The 20,278-nt window shown below is 35.7% G+C and overlaps 3 protein-coding genes across 6 annotated transcripts; 2 read left to right on the top strand and 1 right to left on the bottom strand.

Annotated features, from left to right (window-relative positions):
• The first annotated feature begins 116 nt into the window (after positions 1-116).
• Positions 117-8,456, top strand: LOC117232876 (neuroglian). Of its 4 annotated transcripts, XM_033492603.1 has the most exons (9): positions 117-266; positions 1,565-1,641; positions 2,210-2,342; positions 2,924-5,157; positions 5,243-5,501; positions 5,585-5,905; positions 5,980-6,629; positions 7,179-7,271; positions 7,381-8,456. In XM_033492603.1, the coding sequence occupies exons 2-8, from the start codon at positions 1,587-1,589 to the stop codon at positions 7,268-7,270; spliced, it is 3,744 nt and encodes a 1,247-aa protein (XP_033348494.1). In that variant the 5' UTR covers positions 117-266; positions 1,565-1,586; the 3' UTR covers position 7,271; positions 7,381-8,456. The 4 variants fall into 4 exon arrangements, 3 of the variants coding, with proteins under 3 accessions (XP_033348494.1, XP_033348492.1, XP_033348493.1); XR_004493215.1 differs by lacking the exons at positions 7,179-7,271; positions 7,381-8,456 and adding an exon at positions 7,006-7,119 and having other exon boundaries at positions 5,980-6,740; XM_033492601.1 differs by lacking the exon at positions 7,179-7,271.
• A 6,885-nt stretch (positions 8,457-15,341) lies between these two features.
• Positions 15,342-19,881, top strand: LOC117232899 (protein shifted). The gene is made up of 6 exons (XM_033492665.1): positions 15,342-16,138; positions 16,704-16,946; positions 17,070-17,213; positions 18,031-18,183; positions 19,046-19,141; positions 19,228-19,881. Exons 1-6 carry the CDS (start codon positions 15,985-15,987, stop codon positions 19,452-19,454), a joined length of 1,017 nt encoding a protein of 338 aa, XP_033348556.1. The 5' UTR covers positions 15,342-15,984; the 3' UTR covers positions 19,455-19,881.
• LOC117232906 (5-demethoxyubiquinone hydroxylase, mitochondrial) lies at positions 18,210-20,246 on the bottom strand. Its single transcript, XM_033492675.1, has 3 exons — positions 20,127-20,246; positions 18,816-18,985; positions 18,210-18,738 (listed from the first exon to the last, which is right to left on the bottom strand). The coding sequence occupies exons 2-3, from the start codon at positions 18,970-18,972 to the stop codon at positions 18,308-18,310; spliced, it is 588 nt and encodes a 195-aa protein (XP_033348566.1). The 5' UTR covers positions 18,973-18,985; positions 20,127-20,246; the 3' UTR covers positions 18,210-18,307.
• Between the last annotated feature and the right edge of the window lie 32 nt (positions 20,247-20,278).

A 20,278-nucleotide genomic window follows, 5' to 3' on the forward strand; every position in this document is an offset into this window, starting at 1 on the left:
TGATGACCCGTGGCTAGATAGCGAAATACTGCTACACTCCTATGTGAGCGGACCTTAAAGTTCAGTGAAAACTTAGCAGTGTAAGTCGGTGTGACCGAAGACACTAGGTGGGGATCGAGTCTGCAATACATGCAACGTGCACATCCACACTAGTGTACAGTACCGTACGGTGCGCTACGTTACGTGTGCGAGTCAGTGGTTTTTCGATGATGCCTTGGTGATGACGGAATTTTTATAATCAAACACGTCTTAAAACGTTAAGATAGGTGAGCTATTGTCATTGACGTGAAGAAACGTACATTTGATTAGTGACGTACATCGAGATATCGAGTAATAACCAAGGTATTGAGTGAAACGAACAAACGAAGCGTCGGCGATCAATGCTAGTTCGCGGGTGTGCCCGTTTGCCCAGCCCCGTGTGTTCCCTTTTTTCCCTTTTGGTCCCCATGGGATATCTGTTTTCTAAGTAGCGGTCGATCGATTCAGATTCCTTTAAACGCCGTGAGAATAAAGCAAACGTATCGTGAAACAGGTGGACGAACGGAACGGCGGTAAAATTTTCATCGGCGATGTTGTGATTTCGAAGGACAACTTCGGTGAGATCATCGTAACACCATCACCTGTTCCAACGATTGTGCGCGATCCTGAAGCGAATACATAACATTGTTACATATACTTGTTCTATTTTATCTAGTTTCACTGAAAAAATATGGAAAAATAACGTAGATTTTGCATGATACTTTTAAGAAGCTGCTGATGAATACACTATTAGCCGGTCCGATGACACATGTCTAGTTTTCTACATATGTATATTGTTCGTTGATTTTTTACACGGAGAGCACGCCCATTTCTCACATCTCCATTGGCAACTATTCGCCAGGGGATTTGAAAATTCTATTTAAAGTTAGAACTACTTGAATATCGTCAAAATGATAAATTGATCATATTTCATAGAAATTTTGCAGATTTATTACGGCGTATTTTTAGACATTTTAATGATTTTTGACGATGTATACCGGATAAAGGCTTGTTTTTCTTGCATTATGTATCTTTTTATATTTCAGCTTGAGTTCTTTGGAACGCGGTTTATACCTTAGTCATTGGTAGTTCTAGCGTTAACACATTTATTTCGAACAAAATCGTTAATGTCATATTGTATATTCATTCTGACATTCCTGCGCACGATTCATATTCTTCGTATACGCGTGTATACAATGTGATTCAAATAAAATGCAGCCCAGTGTTGTACCAAAAAACTCGCTAATGCCTTTGCGAATGCCAATAGGATTTACAAAGCCTCTAACGTGACAACTTTAGTTGTCGGATTCGTTTGAATCATAACGATTAACGTGGATAAATCTATAGAAAGAATGTTCAAATTCATAATTTATATTTCTTAAAAGGAATTCGAAATGAAATTTTAATTTGATTTCATATAATAGATTCTAGTTTCTACCTATATGACGAAAAATTTGCAATTTTCATAAATGTTTTCTTAAAATATATTTTGCTTCTTCCCGAAATTTGTACGATTGAAATATTTAAGAAAATCTTCTACTTCTAGATCAAGAGAATACCGGTCGATCATGAAGTTCATCGTGTGTATTATCTCAACACTGGTACTGCAGGCATCGGCTTTAAGTGAGTGTAATTCCGTCATCACGTTTTATATCGGTCACAATAAATTCGAAGTAATACTTGTTACGATCAATCAGTTTTCATAATAACAATCTGTGATTTTTAATTATAGTCCATATTCTGGATATTATAGGAGGTGAAAACAGTAGCAAGCTTATCAGATGCAACTAGTTGTTTTCACATAAAACAAATTTCCTTTAATTATGAACTTTTAATCACAAACAATTTTTTTTATATCATTAGAAAATTATAAAAAATACATATTTTGCTTTCACTTGCTTTTATAAGATATGTAACACTAAGTGAATTTAGTTTAATACGATTATAATGCATTGAGTTAGGAGATTATATTGTTCTAAGAATGCACTTTAATTTCATAACATTTCACTATATTTTAAAACATTTCTATTTAAATTTATTCAACGGCTATAAAAACATAGTTACTGCTATATAGCACATATGTTATATATGTAGCAATAACATATGTAACATATTTTACTAAGTGCATATCAGCAAATCGTTTCATAGTGTGTAACAATAATGCACATGTGTCATTTGTATCTTTTATTAGTCCAATCTCCACCACGGATATCCAAACAACCCCCAACAGATGAGCAGTTATTTCAAGTGGCTCAAGCGAAGATTAATGAGAATGACAAACCATTTTTAATTGAATGTGAAGCAGAAGGAGAACCTGCTCCAAGGTAAAGTTCATTTAATTAGAAAATAAATAAAATCTTAAAATATGTCTTGCTACTTTGTTATTATTTTGCAAATAAAAATATAATGTTTAGGAAAAAGATAAAAATAATACTACATTAAAAAGAACTATTTATTGCATTGATTTAAATTTTAAATGCTGATCATAGAAAAACAGAAATTTTATAAAGAATTAATGCAGTAGTGCAACATTAATAGTATATTTTCCAGGAATATTTCATTCATGTAGTTTCATTGCACTTACATGTAAGTCCACTATCTCTGTCCTGCAAAGAAGCCAGAGTAACTGGTCTTAATTACCAGGATGACCTCATAGCCTTAGGGGGTATAAAGTTACTAGTACTGATAAAGATACCTTACTTGTGGTGTGAACTGTAGATGCATGGGAGTGGTCTAACAATATACTGAAGGAAAATAGAAAATATCATTACTGCATTATGATTTATTCTCATCTATTTATGATCAATATCGTACTATTTTTAGCATAACAGTAATCATGAATAATGATAATGTTGAGTATTTGACCAATCTTGATTTTTTATTTATATTTATTGATTTAATGTAGGTATCGATGGATTAAAAATGGAAAGAATTTTGAGTGGCCAGCATATGATGACCGTATATCTCAGCAACCTGGTAGAGGTACACTGGTGATTTCTAGACCACGAGATGAAGATCTGGGTCAATATCAATGCTTTGCAGAGAATGAATGGGGAATTGCAACGTCTAATTCAGTTTTCGTTAGAAAAGCTGAATTGAACTCATTCAAAGATCAGAATCCTATAAGTCTGGATGCAAATGAAGGACAGCCATTTAAACTAACTTGCCAACCACCAGATGGTTGGCCAAAACCAAATGTATATTGGTTAATTCAAGATACTGCTGGAGGCATCAAGTCGATCAATAATTCGCGAATGACTTTAGATCCTGAAGGGAACCTTTGGTTCAGCAATGTTACAAGAAATGATGCTTCTGACGATTTTTATTATGCGTGTGCAGCTACATCTGTATTCAGAAATGAATATAAATTAGGTAATAGAGTTTTATTGAACGTTATCTCTTCGGGAATATCTGCTAGTCAAAATAAATATGAACCCGTTAAACAATATGTGAGTAGAAAAAATGAAGTTGCCTTACGTGGCAAAAAAATTGAATTATATTGCATACATGGTGGAACACCATTACCACAAATAGTGTGGAGTAAAAATGGCGAAGTAATTAAAACTAACGATAGAATAATGCAAGGAAATTATGGTAAATCTTTGATAATTAAACATGTTAATTCGAAAGACGAAGGAACGTATACTTGCGAAGCTTCAAACGGAGTGGGTGACGCGAAATCGTATTCTATACATTTACAAGTAATGGCGGTACCATATTTCACTATCGAGCCTGAGATTATAAATGCGGCAGAAGACGAAACTGTAGAATTCAAGTGTGCTGCTAATGGAGTACCTGTCCCTGAGATAAAATGGATTCATAATGGTAAACCAATATCAGAAGCACCTCCAAATCCACGCAGGAAAGTTACACCAAATTCTATTATTATTGAAAAGTTGACTAAAAAGGATACAGGAAACTATGGTTGCAATGCTACAAATTCATTGGGTTATGTATACAAGGATGTGTACGTAAATGTTTTAGCTTTAGAACCCGAAATTACTCAACCGCCCGCTGATATCGCTACAGTCGATGGTAAAATTGTGAGAATTACTTGCCGTGTATTTGGAGCACCGAAACCTGCTGTAAAATGGATTCGAAATGGACAAGAACTAACTGGAGGACGATACAAGACTTTAGATTCTGGTGACTTAGAAATTGAGAACGTAATATTCTTAGATGCAGGCACCTATACATGCCATGCGTCCAATAAATTCGGAGAAATAGAAGCCTCTGGTAATCTAGCAGTAAAAGAACATACTAGGATCACAGATGAACCAGAGGATTACGAAGTTGCTGCAGGTTCTACTGCAACTTTTAGATGTAACGCTGTTACAGATTCCAGTTTAACGCTTACAATCGATTGGTTGAGTAACGGCGAACCCATCGATTTTGAGATGGAACCACGATTTATCCGAAGTACTGATTATTCTTTAATGATTACAAAAACGACTGAACTAGATACCGGTACTTACACTTGCGTTGCTCATACCGAGTTGGATGAGGCAAAGGCACAAGCTACACTAGTTGTACAAGATGTACCAAATCCGCCAAAGTTAGTTAGTGTTAATTGTGCAGGGATTACAGCTACTATACATTGGACTCCAATGGGTGATAACAGAGCACCAATTTTGAGATACACTATTCAACATAATACCAGTTTCACTCCAGATACGTGGGAGATATCGAAAGATCCTGTTCCATCAACTGAACAAACATACGATGTTCCGATGTCGCCTTGGGCTAACTATACATTCCGTGTATTAGCATGGAATAAAATAGGTCCATCGTTGCCCTCACCGCATAGCGATGTATGTACTACATTACAAGACGTTCCTTTTACGAATCCCGACAACGTTATGGGCAAGGGAACAACACCACAAAATCTGGTTATATCTTGGACAGTAATGCCACAAATTGAACACAATGCACCCAAATTCATGTATAGAGTATACTATAGACGTGATATACCAGGAGAAAAATGGACAATAGAAGACATACATGATTGGAAGAAGAACAGTTTGGTTGTGGATAATCAACCAACTTATCAAAGATATAAGATTAAAGTGGTAGCTATTAATGAAAGAGGAGAATGTAGAGTTGCACCTGAAGAAGTAACAGGATACTCTGGAGAAGATGGTTTGTGGATTTTTTATTACATTTTTTATAGTATTTGCAATTTCTTTTAGAATTAATATTACCTAAAATTCATTTAATGTTACAGTACCATTGCAAGCACCGAGTAACTTTACGTTAAATCAAGTAAAGTCGAGTACAAGCGCACAATTCTCGTGGAATCCGGTCCCCGAGGAATCGGTACGGGGCGAATTACAAGGATATAAGATTCAAACGTGGACAGAAAAGGACGGTGAAAAGGGAATGCGAGAAATCGATATAAGAGGTGGTAATAGGACTCATGCACTGGTTACCAAATTTGTTCCCTTCAACAAGAACTATGTTCGAATATTAGCATACAACGGACGGTAATGAATCTTAAAATAGCAGTTTATAGGCTTTCATATGTAACATTATTTGTAACGATAATCTTTTTATTTTTATTTATTAGATATGCTGGGCCACCTTCTGAAACTTTAAGCTTTGACACACCAGAAGGTGTCCCAGGAACAGTCCTCAATCTTGAGGCGTTCCCAATGGGTTCCAGTGCTTTGTTTTTAGCATGGACAAAACCTGCCGAACCAAATGGTATCTTGACTGGCTACAGAATATATTATGAATCCGTAAATGGAACCAGACTGGGACCTCTCTTGGAGAGAAAACCACATATTATAGACCCAGAAGCCACCAGTGCAAAATTGGCTGCTCTAGCACCTGATATGAAATATCGTGTACATGTTCGAGCAACAACTAAAGTTGGTGAAGGAAATGAGTATGTATCATTGCTTTCTGCTTTAATTTTATATATATGTGTATGAGGTAACATATTGTTTTATACTCACTTAGTTACTTTATCGAGCAAAAAACACGCACATCTCAACAACCTGATATACCACAATTCACATGGGAAGCTATTCCAAAGGAAAATGGATACTCGAATGTAAGAATTATCTGGCAGCTGAATCTCAATGGGAATCCAGGAAGTCACTTTTTTGTGAAGTATAAACTCAAAGGTGAAACGATACCACTCCAGACCGAACCAGAATATCAATCGAACACGATCGAAATTCGAGGACTTCAAAGTGGTGAAGTTTATGTGATGTCTGTCGTTGCTGCTGATGGTAACTACTTCACAGAAAGCGACCCACAAGAAGTAGAAACGAGTAGCGAAGGACCTATCATTCAGCCTAAAGAAAATGTTGCAACCGCTGGATGGTTCATAGGAATGATGTTAGCAATTGCCTTTCTTCTTTTGGTACTTATAATAGTATGCGTTATTAAACGTAATAGAGGTGGAAAATACGCCGTACATGAAAGAGAATTAGCTGCTGGGCGCGGCGATTATCCAGATGAAGGCGGTTTTCATGAATATTCGCAACCTTTAGATACCAAATCAGCAGGCGGTCGCGCGTCTCTGGCATCTTCTTCCCATCAAGATGGGAAGCATCCTGAATCTGATACTGATTCTATGGCAGAATATGGAGAGGGAGATACAGGTTAGTTCAATAGATAATAAATAGTCTATTTACATTAACAATGTAAGAAGACAATTGAAGTAAGTAGTATTAGATTTCAGTAGATATGCATTCCAATTCCCACATGTGTAAATCTGAGGTATAGTTGCATCCGTGATATTTGTTGCGCTGGCTGTAGATGTCGCGCTGCTGGAGTACTGCTATTTTTCTTCTAATTTAAATGCCTGGAAGATTTCTTCTAATTTAAATGCCTGAAAGAAAAATAGGAGACTACTGGCGCCGGTATTCGAACCCGGGTCCCGAACGTTCGTAACCTAAGGCGCTAACTACTGCGCTACCGTCGTCTGGTAGAAGTTAGTGTCGAGTGGCGGTATTTTGTTGTCGAGTGCCGCCACAAATCCACATAACAGCATGAATACAAATACTTGTTTTATATCCATTTTGTACACGCCCGACATAGGATAAGATATTTATTCACATGTTATTTATTTTTTTTTGCCTTAGCACCTTAATTTATGTTATGTTTTTGTTTGTTCATTTTATTTTGCCTTGTTGTTCGACTTAATGTAGAAGGTATGAATGAGGATGGATCATTCATCGGTCAGTATGGTCGACATCGTAAACAGGAACCAAATTCACAAGCATTTGCCACGTTAGTGTAAGGTAGGTTAAATGATACATTCAAAAATAGATCGGAACATTAATGGTTTATGTTTCTTAAATTATAATTTTTAATGCGAATTTATAAATTGTGATGGTCATTTTGTTAAAGGGCGGTTTACGGAGGACGGCTCTTTCATTGGACAATACGGGCCCAAAGGTAGACCGGAAGAAACACCGCCTATTCCAAGCGGCACTATGGCCACATACGTGTAACCTCTGGTATTATCTTATTCAAACCGCATAAACATTGTTTTTTTGTCAGAAGTAAGGTATCCAATCCTTACTAGCCGCAGCATCTCTGCTATGCACCTTGCGCTGGGCGCAACGTCCAACACTATACTGCCAATTAGATTTTGGTTTTGGGTTTTATAGTTCACATAGAAAGATAAGTATAAATGTTTCTATGTCGAGCCGAGTAAAGGCTATATAAGTCATGCACAACGTTTGTACATTCGTGTCGTTTAAAAGGTAATTCCTCATGGATATTTAACACACGTCTAGATATGTGTTACTCGAGTGTTTCAGCAATTTTTAATATTTTTGAGAAACGTTGATCTGCGATGATTATTTCATCTACGTGATTGCGTGTGTTCCAAAGTACAATTTGTTAGTCGATCGAAAATTATTTATAATTATTGAGTTTGTTGAGAAGATCTTTGACTAATTATAAAACCCAAAGACGATAGAGGTGTCTCATAGCGTGCAAGCTATTTATGGACATAATATAGTAGAAAGTATTCTAGCATCGATCGTAACATTTGACATGGCCAGATTGGAAATTGACACTTCCTGACCATTACAGGGTATACGAGTTATGTTTATATTGTTCTAAGTATGCGTATCACAAAAAACGAAGTATGAAGCACTTTTAAGGCTGCATATAGGATTCACGTCTTTCAAATGAAGATAATCAGTATCAATAATTAATTCGTATTACCCGAAAATTAGTTAATACACGGCACATACTGGTGTTACTTATATGCAATCTTGAAAACGGAAGGACTCACATTGAGCATAGTGTCGCAATCTGGCCGGGACTGAAACTAACTTTAATTGAAAAATGAGAAAAAAATTGTTCTAAGAACCTTTAGATGCGATCAATTTTTACTCTGCCGACAGAGGGCCAAATATAAAGAATCAGTGACTATCTACAATTATTGTGCACGTGCACTTTCATTAACGATACACGAATAACAAAAGTATATGAAAGATATTATTATTATTATTATATTATTATTATTATTATTATTATTATTATTATTATTACTACTACTGCTACTACTACTGCTACTACTACTACCACTACTACTACTACTACTACTACTACTACTACTGCTACTATTACTACTACTACTGCTACTACTATTAGAATATAAAAAAGAACATTGTACATGCACTATGGTAGTTTAAAACGAAAAATTTCACATGGCCTCTAATTGTTGCTTTTTGTATGTGAAACGTGCTTTAGCTGAAAATGAAAGTTCTTTTTATTCTTATTAATGTTTACTTTATTTTTTGTAATTTTATTATAATCCAATCAATATAGAATATAATTTAATATATGAAATAGCTATTGAATATATAGAGACATATATTGATTATTAATTAAAATTAGTGTTAAAAAAATGCGATCACATGAGAGCAGCTATTATTACATTTTAGTGTATAAAATGTTATTATGAGACTCATAGAGTTCGTTATTTTCTCCGATAATAAATTTAATGTTTTTTATTTACCGTATTAAGTTATTCAATGCAATGTACAGGTTGTCTGCAAAAGTGTCGTGAGCAAATATATCAGGTACAAAAATAAAAAAGGTACAAAATATAGAATACTTACAATACATGTGCGCGTAAAGTTCGTAAAAGTCTATATATGCAAAATCGTACACACCTCTCAGCCTACGACAAGAAATCGAACTGAATTATGATTGTCCTTCCGAGTTGACTTTTAAAATTTTGATGATTACCATCTTTAACAAAAAAATTTTATTTTACTTAATGAACAAATTCATTGATCTTCAGTTTATATTTGTCAGGGTCTTTTTTGCCGATTATCCTGTACAAATGACTTGGACGTCACATAATTTTTACGAACTTTATATATATAAATATATACGTAAATATATAGGCGCCTACAAAAAAGAATGTATTGTAAATGAAAGAAAACAATAATTTATTATAAAGATACTATGAAGTATATAAAAGGATGCGGAGACATGTAATATATTTAAACGTGATTAATCATAAATTTATATTAAATTACATATTTGCCAGGATAAGCATCCGACGTCCAAGTCAAAATATAGTCGTATATAATTACGTTTCAACGTATTTTTCTAATCGTAGCATCTTGTGTATAGTTTCAAAGTGTGTCCAAATGATATCTATCAGGATTTGAATTTCTAGTTGGCTGAAACACATGGTAACTTATGTGAACTTCCAATATTTTCGTACGTGTTACTGGTCTTTTGATACTTTTAATATATTTTGATATTTTTCTTTTTCTTTATTTCACTTGTTATATACATAGAAAGTTTTTTGTATTCACGATAGGTACGATGAGCGTCTAGCACGACGCATTCGTGTGTTGGATCTGATTTTTTTTATGATTATATTAACAGTTTTATTTATACCGTCGAAGGAATGACACCGTGTTAGCGTAGTGAGCACAGATTTATATTTAAAAAAAAAGTATGATATATGCGAGACTTTCTACAAAACCGTGTTCATTTTACAACGACATGACAGCACATGTTATACCTATAAAACTGTGACAAAAGTAACAAAACAAAGAGAATACGCTCGTTCATACATGTGCGCGTCTATCGTGCTAACTTTTGATTGTACATTACCTTAGTACTATTAAGATCCTAATGCGTTTTCCGATGAAAAGATGCATAAGAGTGCTCCCAGAAGGGATACATCATTATGTATTTTTTCAGCGATGTCATCGTTTCAATATTTTTTCTACGGAGTAGAGTTTTCAGAGTTTAGCAATCTGGTTAAAGATTCTTTCATCTCCCCGTAGTGCAACAGAGATTGAGAGTATGTATCACATTGCGTTACAAATGTTATGTAAAATTTCAAAGTGACTTCGCTTTGTGTTCGACTGTTTACCAGCGACTATGATAACGCGCATTCCAATGCCTGTGTAACATCTCCTATGTCAATAAAGAGAAGAATAAATTATGAATAATAAATAAATAAATCAAAATCTTGAAACAACCAAAAAATATGAATCTAGGACCATTGATCATTCTTTCACCACCGAGTTCTCATCGTTTTCCACCACAAGAATCAGCATGTTCCATCGAAGAGACTAATGACCCAAACTAAAGTAACCATCACAGAAAATGTTCGATGCTTCCTATTCAATTTGCCATAATATTCGATGTTTTCTACCAAAAATCCGTAAAAGATAGGATAAAGAACAATGGCACGGACCCCCTGCAGTTTCATTGGAGACCTTGCTGCATCGTCCTCGAAGCAACGGTGGCCTGTATTATATGGGAACGCATTCGTTTTCCCAAGCAAGGGCTGTGTGACTGTGGACAGAAGTCGAACGAGATGTGACCGATAATGTAATTATGCGGGACAGGTTTTTTGTGCCAGTACTCTAACTTGATCTCTCGAGAATTCCTCTCTCTCTCTCTTTTTTCTTGTCCCCTCTTTCTCCTTTGTCCTCTCTTTCGCCAATATTTCCTTTTTCTGTCTCTTTCCCATGTACTTTCGTCCCTGTTCCATCTTCTTTGTTTTACCCAACTTTCTACCCTGTTCTCTCTTTTTCTTTCAGAGTTTTCCAACTTTTTCGGATTCTTTCTCTGATCGCTAATCCCATTTTTCCGTATTCCCCACTCCGTAGAGATATCATTCTATCATTGTTGTCTACCTAGTGAGAAGAGAACGATGAAAAAGGATGAAAGGAGAACGCGGTCCGATGACGCAGAAACATAGCACGATCTGGCCGCTGCCGTCAGCTACATGCATCGACGTTAGCGCCTGGCTGCCTGCCGGAGGAGCCGTGTGTCCATGTAGGATCCGAGGTCGTGTGCGTTTGTATCCTGTGGGAAAAGAGGAGGTAAGGTCGGTGCATATGAGAAAGAAGGATCGTATATACGAGTTGCACACGCTGATCGGATACACGGGTACGTTGCAAGGTAAAAATTACAATGATAGGTAGATGTCATGTATATCGTACCTACATAAGATGAAAATATATAACGCAAGATCAGACATTATCTCGATCAACGTAGCATAAAATATTATAACGTATGTTATTATGATAAAACAAGAATTCCATTCACAGAAAAAAGGAGAACAAAAGATCATCCAGCGCATAAATTGCTTTCCCTGGATTTTTACTTCCACGAAGTAGGTTCATTGTTCCTATAAAATCGTGCGAAAGATCAACTTTTAATACAATCTATTCGTTACAATTAACAAGCGTAACCAACAGCTGATTCGATTTTGCAAGCATGATCGGACGAGCCCCTGCGTTAATGCGGCTCGAAACGGACCGACCGTCGGCGGATCGACATTTAAAAAGCTGGGGACGGTACACGGTTTTGCGTAATGCTCTGCCGTGTACGACTGTCAGGTGGTTCGTAGCGAATCCAATTAGGTTTGCGACGGTCGGGCAAAAACATTCGATCGGGAATAAACCGGCACCGGTTGCTCCTCATGGGGACGGCCCTCGAGACTCGCTTCCCCGTTCGTGAGCCATGTATAATATACGTTCGAATCAATTGTACGTTGTGTATCGGACGAAACGGCCTTTCCTTCGTAATCCGCCGATAATATACAGTGCTCAATTTTCTCGTGCAATGGTTTATTCAATTTATCCTCTAATTTCGCCTGGCTATTAGAGTCTCAGCACGTATTCCCGCCTACAAATATCGATTGCTCGATGGATATTCCAATATCCGTGAAATTGATTATTTCTGTCTCCACCTTTTCTCCTACTTGTCACTTATGACGCATAAAAACGATGTAAGACTGTCCTGATTTCTTTCTGCAGAAAGTTCTATATACACTATATGATTCTTTTGTTACTAGAATAAAAAGCAAGAAGAAAAGAATAAAGAGGGGTGCTTGTTGTTTTTCTTTTTTTTTTTTTTTATTTTTACTTACCGATCAAAAATACCAAGAATTCAACTGATGGGCTGTTATCGAACCGTGTGTATCTTTCAACCGACCAAACACAGTAATAATAGCTCTGCGCGCGAGAAGATCGTTTCTCTTTTCTGAATTACCCTGTATGCACGCCCGTTTCGTGCACGGCAAAAGGAGTATGAAGAAGGAAAAAGGCGAAGAAGAGAAAGAGCAAGAGGAAGACCGAGGAGCCGTAAGAGATAACAATGGGCCATTTGTTAGATGGGCCAATCCTCGGACACGCAGCCTACAATGGACACTATTATCAACTATTCATTAACCGTTCTGTTAAACCTGTTGCCTGATGTATCCAGAACAACCCCATTCTCCTTCAGGAACTGTGTACTTTGATTTCTAAAAATGAAGATATCGCCGTAGAATTCTTAAGACGCAGTGCATCGTCTAAGATATCACCGATCTGTTAAAGAAAATAAATAGCTCGTTAAATTTTCAGATGAATTACCCGGAACACCTTCAATACAATAGCTTTTTTAAAATTTGTTTAGTAATATATAAATATAAGAAAAAATAACAAAAAGTGCACGAATAGAGCAGCTGGCAGTTTGCTACATATATTTAACGTATTATCGTTGGAGTGCTAAATTAAATATAGTTCCTTTCCCGAGACACGGAGATCGAAGACAGTTCACTAACAAACTCGGTCCACAGCAACGGCAACACATCTATCGCATATCATGTATTATTCATCAACCGGGCTTTCATTCGAACCCCGTGGTCGAAAATAGTAATGCAATCGCCAGCCATTCCATTATTACGCGCTTGTTTTCTACTTTTGCTTTGATTTCGGCTAAACACGGAGGAGAATCGTTCATCTCAGCTGCCATAAGTAACCGTGGAATCGCAAATAAACCTGGTTATCGTTCATTATTTGATGAAGATAAATTGTTTCTCTTCAAGAATCCATGAATTACTTCAGTGAACTCCCCGTAGTTTCTAAGAAATCAATCAATCAATACTATTAACAAAATAGAAGTGCAATAAAAATTTATTAGATGCTGGGATATATAAGAATTAATATTTCATCATTTAAAATATGGAGTTTTTCATTAGAGAATATTTAATAAAAAAGAGACGACATTCTAAGAAAATAGATGATATAGTAATGTTGTTCTCTTGAAACAATGAAATTTGAAAATATATTGAGTAATATGAAACTTTCGTGAAATCTAGGTTATAGAATACGCTACAGTATCTTGCTGATATTATCTGAGATACTAATGTCTCTCTTAAGAGAATAATTTACGTAAAATAGCATTGTACTTTACATTTGTAGTGTACTTTTGCTCGACCATATTATCTCTACGTATATATCTATGTGTGTATATATCTGTGAAATAACCAGTACATATGGAGAGCGTCTTGTGTACCTTTCGTCACCTGCACCTGTTTGTAGAAAGTTTCCGACGATCTGGCATGTTCCTTGGAAGATCAATCGCGTCGCGAAGAGTTGCTCGTCTCTGTGAGGCGCGAAAAATGTTTGCGGCCTGACCGACCACAAGCGCCAGAGTGTAAAATCGTGCATGTCGTATATACCACGATACCTAACAAGCCAGCCTTTGTAACGGATTGCAAAACGACCATGGAAATGTGGTCGAACATTCGACGGGAAGAATACCGTACTAACTAAGAAGAGTTGCACCACAAGAGAACGATGAAATACCATCCTGAAATTCGCTCATCTTTTAAAATATGTCTCAAAAGTATTATGTAATAGAAACTACAATAAGAACTTAAAATACTTGATAAATTTATATTTAATTTTCGTAGCAATCTCTTCAGAAGATTCTTCGTTGTTGTTACGATATTGCTCGTGAATAGTAATCCCCTTTTGGAATATGTGTTCTGACCAAAAGTAAGTTTTAAAGATTTTGTTCCATCTACAAGATTTTTATTGCCAGAGATGTAAAAGCAGTCCTGGAATAGTAGAGTATGTTACTTTGAAACAGTTGTGCGAAATAGCAGGTATTTGAAGTGCTTTATCGTCGATCGTTCGTCTCTGATCGATTTCTGACACCTCACAGATTATTCAAGAGATTCGGGAGAAGCTGAAAGATAAGTTAACAGCAGACTTGGTGTCAAGCTTGGGAACAAAGTCCACACTGCAACAGTGAATTCTCTTTGCCGAATGCAAAGACAGACGGGGGAGGGATAAGGAGGGGAATAGACGATGAAGTACGAAAGAGAATGGAGAGAAGAAACGAAGAGGAGGAACCTGGCCAAAGACGTTTAAAAACTGGTTCCTTCCACCCATTTCTTTTCACCTTATTTGCTAATCCGAATTCTGATTTCCATATATCCGCGTATACAATATTCGAGTCCCGAGGAGATTGATATCGACTGATAAACCATAAAATACGTCAACAGGACTGTCTTTGATTTACCAAATAAATACCAGATATTTATCTCTCCAAGAAACACGTCCGTCTTTAATAAGATCATTCACAGACTCGTCGAATACAAAGAATTTCGTAATATCGCGATTGTTATGCAAATAATTGTATTTAGATGAATTCTTTTTATCTTCGATATCCGATAGATTTTATTGATGACAATGGCTGTATTGCAATTATGAATTGCAGTCAAGGTAATATTCGAATCAATTCAAATTTAAATTCACAGCTTTGTTCAATGAGGACTTATATATTACATTTCGAAGCTGTTCTTAACATTAAATATTTACTACTATGACCTACGATTTGTTATGCCCTGTTCTTATTTTTCTTTCAACAAATAAAAAAATATTCAATGGATTAAGAATCATTTTTTCATATTTTCAGCAAATTCGATACATTTTGTTAACAATGAAAGATCACGGTGGCAAGCAATGTAGCAAAATTAAAAAATATTAAAAATGTCAAAGAAGAAGTTAAGAAAATCCAATGGAGATTATGTCAGAAAGTATGATCGGTCAAGTTTCAAAAGAAGCATCAAATATCGATCTTGCGAATCGTTGTGCACGCACCCTTATCCCCAAACGTATCGGGACCCCTTAAGAGATAGAGATCTTGCTCTCAGACTCACAGCAAGAAGACGGGCTGCTGTAGACCTTTTCTCATTGAGTCAGTCAGTCAGTCAGTCAGTTTGCCGCAGCAACGCGGCCTGTACGAACGTGTGCATACGCGTCTTGTTGACTTAACATCGTGTGATCGTACGGCTGCATTATCGACAGAGCTGGCAGAAAGCTACAGCGAGACATCGGCGAAATTGGTCGTCGGTCAACCGGTCGTTGGTCGTTCCCTTAATCGCGAGATCTGATCCCCATTGAAGCTTCGCATACGTGTCTCTCTGGGTTGTGTCAGCTCATTAAATTGCGTGCGTGAGAACGTGCTCGTTCGTCTCGAGTTTCGCCGTGAAATCCCAAATTTCACGCGTCAAATCGTGGCGTGTTCCGTCGGGCTGCACACACCAAGACACACGAGTGTCACATACACCAACGAATAGCTTACGCTTACAAAGAATCATACAGAAAGAGAAAGATTTACATAGCCACAAGGGGGCTAGTCATAAACCGTGCAACACCTGGCGGCACGTCGTTAATTATGCAGTGGGCCGCAGCCGCCCTGGCCTCGGCGGCGATCGCTCTGCTCCTGGACACGGCGGCCGCGAGAAATCACCATCGATCCGGCAATGGGCACAAACCAACCGGTGACATCTCCCTATGGATCGACCAGCAACAGATCAAAATGTTCAGCGGTAAGTTGGTTTACGGATATCGATACTACCGCGCCACGAATATCCATCCGTGTTGAGTGCCGCATTTTTCTTTTTGCATATACTGTGTTATTTTATTCCTACAGTATTTTATTCTTCTTGATATTCTTATCATATTGGTATTAAAAGAAAAAAATACATATTGTCATTCTAAAGAATTTATTTGATATTGATAAAATTGCCATTTTTGGGATGCTGTTGTGGCATTCACTTATTCATGATTTTAGTATATGGGGACAATATTTATTTTTTATATTATATCTAGTTTATGTTATAAAATACTTCATATATATGTTTATGTTATATGATACTATGTTATTTCATTATAAGATAAAAATTCTATCATTATTGTTCATATATATATATACATATCTTTTATGTGATTCTCTCATGTTTAAGTATAGATATACTACTGTATTAATTTATTCTATAAATAGTATTAGAGTAATAATCTATTTCTTTTAATTTATTCCAACATCACTCTACATAAATATGTATGACAATGTAACAAGTTACAATCGATCTTTATCTTCTCTGTTTCATTTAGGGGTTGAAATGGAGATATTCGCGATTACGGAGGGTAGGGTCTTGCCTTATCTATTGGATCCAGAATTCGAAAGCAAATTACCGATTATTCCGAGCGAAGTAACGTACGTGAATTTTACATGGAAGTCTGGTGTAAAGAAATATTACTATAATTTTTATCGATTAAAATCGTTCGACGAGACGATCCTGAAAACACCATATATCACGATCAAAACGCAAGGAAGAGTACCCAAGAGACCTAAGGGTAATTTATGTTTTTTTAATTATCGAAATATTTTGAGTCAACAAATTTAATCGATTAACAAAAAATTATTAAATTTGATGCCTACGTATATAAATAAATGCATAATGTTCATTAAATTCGCAGAATTCAGCGTCCTATTACCATGTTCCGGTAATAATTCGGGCATTGCGCAATTAGGCATCGGTTTGATGATTGAAAGTCGTAAGGGAAAACCTTTGAACGGAACACCCCTTCGCCTTAACCTGAGAAAAGAATGCGCCGTGCGCGGTGAGTGCGTCAATCGCGCCCATGATCATCTCTTTCTACACACGAACACACACGCCTGCCCGCACGTACAGAGTTCTGTATCAGCAATAATTCATTGCTCAACTTGCTACACACTTCAATTAGAAACTATCGAAATCTCAACTGTTTCATTACCATGAAAACTGCTCTTTGCAAAAAGATAAGGAAAGAAGATGATAGAAGCAAACATTTTTTGTAATAATGATGTATGTGGAGTAGGAGACATGTTATGAATTGACGATGATTTCGATTGTGTTTCTGTCCGATCGGTGCACGATATATATCTTTGTGTATACAACTCGATAAAAGATATTTTGCGGGAAGCTTTAACTGTGTATAACGCTTTCCGATTAGTATGAAGGTAGATCCTCTTATCCGCTTATCCTATAGATCTGTAATCGATAAAATAGTTTCTTCAAATCAATGAGCGCATGAGTCTCTCTGACCCGAATGTATCCTAAAATTTTTATTAATGAAAGCCATTTTAAGTGGCCGAAGTATTCACTTAAGTCAATGTGTAATTGCGTTTATCTGCTTAAATTTACGTGGGTGTAGCGGAAAATAATCGCTCAATGTATCTTGTGTTCCTTTGCAATGAACGATAATTGTTTATGGTCTAAAGGTGAAAGACAAGATAAAATTTATGCATGAACCAATTTGATATTTGCTTGTACTATTTATGAATTTATACAATATTATTAAAAAATACTTTTATGATTACACTTATTATATTCAAATCCTGTACTTGTTATTGATATCAAATGAATCTTTCTTCTTTATATAATATTTTTCATTGCAGAACCTAATCCTGGACCTTGTCCAGATGGATATTTAGGCCCACCTCATTGTAAAAAGGCATTGTGCTATCCAAACTGTATGAATGGTGGCAATTGTACAGCACCTGGTGTTTGTTCGTGTCCACCAGGTTTTCAAGGACCATATTGTGAAGGAGGTATTTTGATTTCAAAATAAGACATATATATAAAACAGATATTTTATTTACTTAAAACTAAACTAATATTTATAAATATTTTATTAAAGTTACACTTTTGTACTATATTAACAAATTATATAATTTATATAACTTTGGATATTGATATAGCAGTTTTACAACCAAATTTAATAACATTTGTTAAAGCTTGATAGAATGGTGCTTGTTCTGCACCATGTTTTAGACCAGTGTCATGATGTTCTTGTTCTTCATCACGAAATTTTTTTATTACTTCTAAAACTTCTTCTTGTACTTTTTCATCACTTTCCATCAATGCACGTAATTGATCGTTATAATGCTCTGTGATCACTGTTTCAACAGCTACGGTGCAAGCCATAGCTGCTTTTTCTCCCATAAGTGCTGTACCAGCACCAAGGACAAACCCAGCAATGTTCCAAACAGGTGTTAGAACAGTGGGTCTTACACGATATTTTCTAATCAACTCTTCAAACTTTGCACGATGTTTCTTTTCTTGATCCCACATATGTTGAATAGTTGGACCAACAGATGTTCTACCTGCCTTATATACCCGTGTTAAATTTATATTCAAAGAAATAACAACATCCTGGTATATATTTACAGTATATTTATACCTAAAACAGCCATTTGTCCAGCATATATTCTATCAGCTCCTAATTCTCCAGCATGATCTACCCTTATAACTGAATCTAATAATTTCCCTGATCTAGTTGCTCCTGAAGCTGCTGATGTACTAGCCAATCGAATTCCAAGCTGTCTAAGATGCAGCATTTTTTTCTATAAACTTTAAAAAAGCGTTTGTGACAAAAATTTTTTCTCTTAATTAAAGCACAATTAATTTTAGGTATATGTGCAGAAAAATGTTTAAATGGTGGGAAATGTATACAAAAAGATACTTGCGAATGTCCAAAAGGATATTTTGGATTACGTTGTGAATTTTGTAAGTAAAATTATAATAGAAATGTAGCTACTAATGGTTAAAATTATAGTATTGGCTTCATAATAAATATGTTTTCACTTCTTTAGCAAAGTGCGTAATTCCTTGTTTAAATGGAGGAAAATGTAAAGGGAACAATGTGTGCAGATGTCCTACTGGCTTCAAAGGAGATCATTGTGAAATTGGTAGAAGATCTCCGCAACGCTCAGCCTGCACAAGAGCATGCAGAAATGGAACGTGTCAACCTGATAATACGTGTCTTTGTGAGCCTGGTTGGTTTGGAAAACTGTGCAATAAAAACAAGCCATGGGCTTGAAAGTAAAAACATATTTTTCACTGGTGGTATTGGTCTGTAGCCAATTGGATGCAACAAGATTTCTTATTTAACATAAAATTACAAAATGTCTTGAATTCTATTTAGACTGTATTCCTTCATGAGTTTAAGACATCTTTTACTTCGAACCTCGCATTTAGTTTAACAAACTTTATACTTAAGACAATACTAGATATGTATTCAGAAAATTATGAATCATTAATTTTATAAAGTATTACTATGTGAATTTAATAACAGTATATATATATATATATATAATAATATATATAATATATATATTTTTTTAAATCCAATTGGTTGATACCACTAAACTAACATGTATAATTAGTAATTTACCCCACCCCAGATGTGATATGTAAAGCTGCTTTACAACATTTTATACTATTAAATATTATTTTTAAATAATATACTTTTATATTGTTAGATTTATTATAATGATTGTAAAAAAAAATAAAATAAAATATATTTTCTTTCTTGTAATTGGTACTTTTCCTTGTTGATTTCGTAAGATTACATGTTGTCTCTCTAAATTACCTTCGTATTTAAGATTCGAACTTTATATCTCGATAACAATTTACAACAATTTCTCATTACGAAAATGTAAGACAAGAATATCGCTATAAAGACAATAAAATAGAAAGAGGAATTGCATACCCAAGATAAAGTCTTTCGAATAGAAAACGTCAAAACAACAAACAATTGTTTCTTGCCGTTTCAGATGGTGCAAGTTTTTAGGTTAGACTGAAACTCAGCAACATCGTTCCAGGGACGCTGAGAACAAGAGTCACGTGTTTCAGGATCCAATA

The sequence above is a fragment of the Bombus vosnesenskii genome, unplaced genomic scaffold, assembly GCF_011952255.1.
Source record: "Bombus vosnesenskii isolate JDL3184/JDL3185 unplaced genomic scaffold, Bvos_JDL3184-5_v1.1 scf7180000013293, whole genome shotgun sequence".
In the NCBI taxonomy this organism is placed as follows: Eukaryota; Metazoa; Arthropoda; class Insecta; order Hymenoptera; family Apidae; genus Bombus; species Bombus vosnesenskii.

What these genes read in the sequence shown, in the direction of transcription:
- LOC117232906 (XM_033492675.1), bottom strand. Translation starts at nt 18,972, where the DNA reads ATGCTGCATCTTAGACAGCTTGGAATTCGATTGGCTAGTACATCAGCA. An exon ending in TGGACAAATGGCTGTTTTAG is followed by an intron (nt 18,739 to 18,815) that starts GTATAAATATAC and finishes TATATAAGGCAG; the next exon opens with GTAGAACATCTGTTGGTCCA.
- LOC117232876 (XM_033492601.1), top strand. Translation starts at nt 1,587, where the DNA reads ATGAAGTTCATCGTGTGTATTATCTCAACACTGGTACTGCAGGCATCG. An exon ending in ATATTAGCATACAACGGACG is followed by an intron (nt 5,502 to 5,584) that starts GTAATGAATCTT and finishes TTTATTTATTAG; the next exon opens with ATATGCTGGGCCACCTTCTG. An exon ending in AAAGTTGGTGAAGGAAATGA is followed by an intron (nt 5,906 to 5,979) that starts GTATGTATCATT and finishes ATACTCACTTAG; the next exon opens with TTACTTTATCGAGCAAAAAA.
- LOC117232899 (XM_033492665.1), top strand. Translation starts at nt 15,985, where the DNA reads ATGCAGTGGGCCGCAGCCGCCCTGGCCTCGGCGGCGATCGCTCTGCTC. An exon ending in ACAGATCAAAATGTTCAGCG is followed by an intron (nt 16,139 to 16,703) that starts GTAAGTTGGTTT and finishes TGTTTCATTTAG; the next exon opens with GGGTTGAAATGGAGATATTC. An exon ending in TGGATTACGTTGTGAATTTT is followed by an intron (nt 19,142 to 19,227) that starts GTAAGTAAAATT and finishes TCACTTCTTTAG; the next exon opens with CAAAGTGCGTAATTCCTTGT.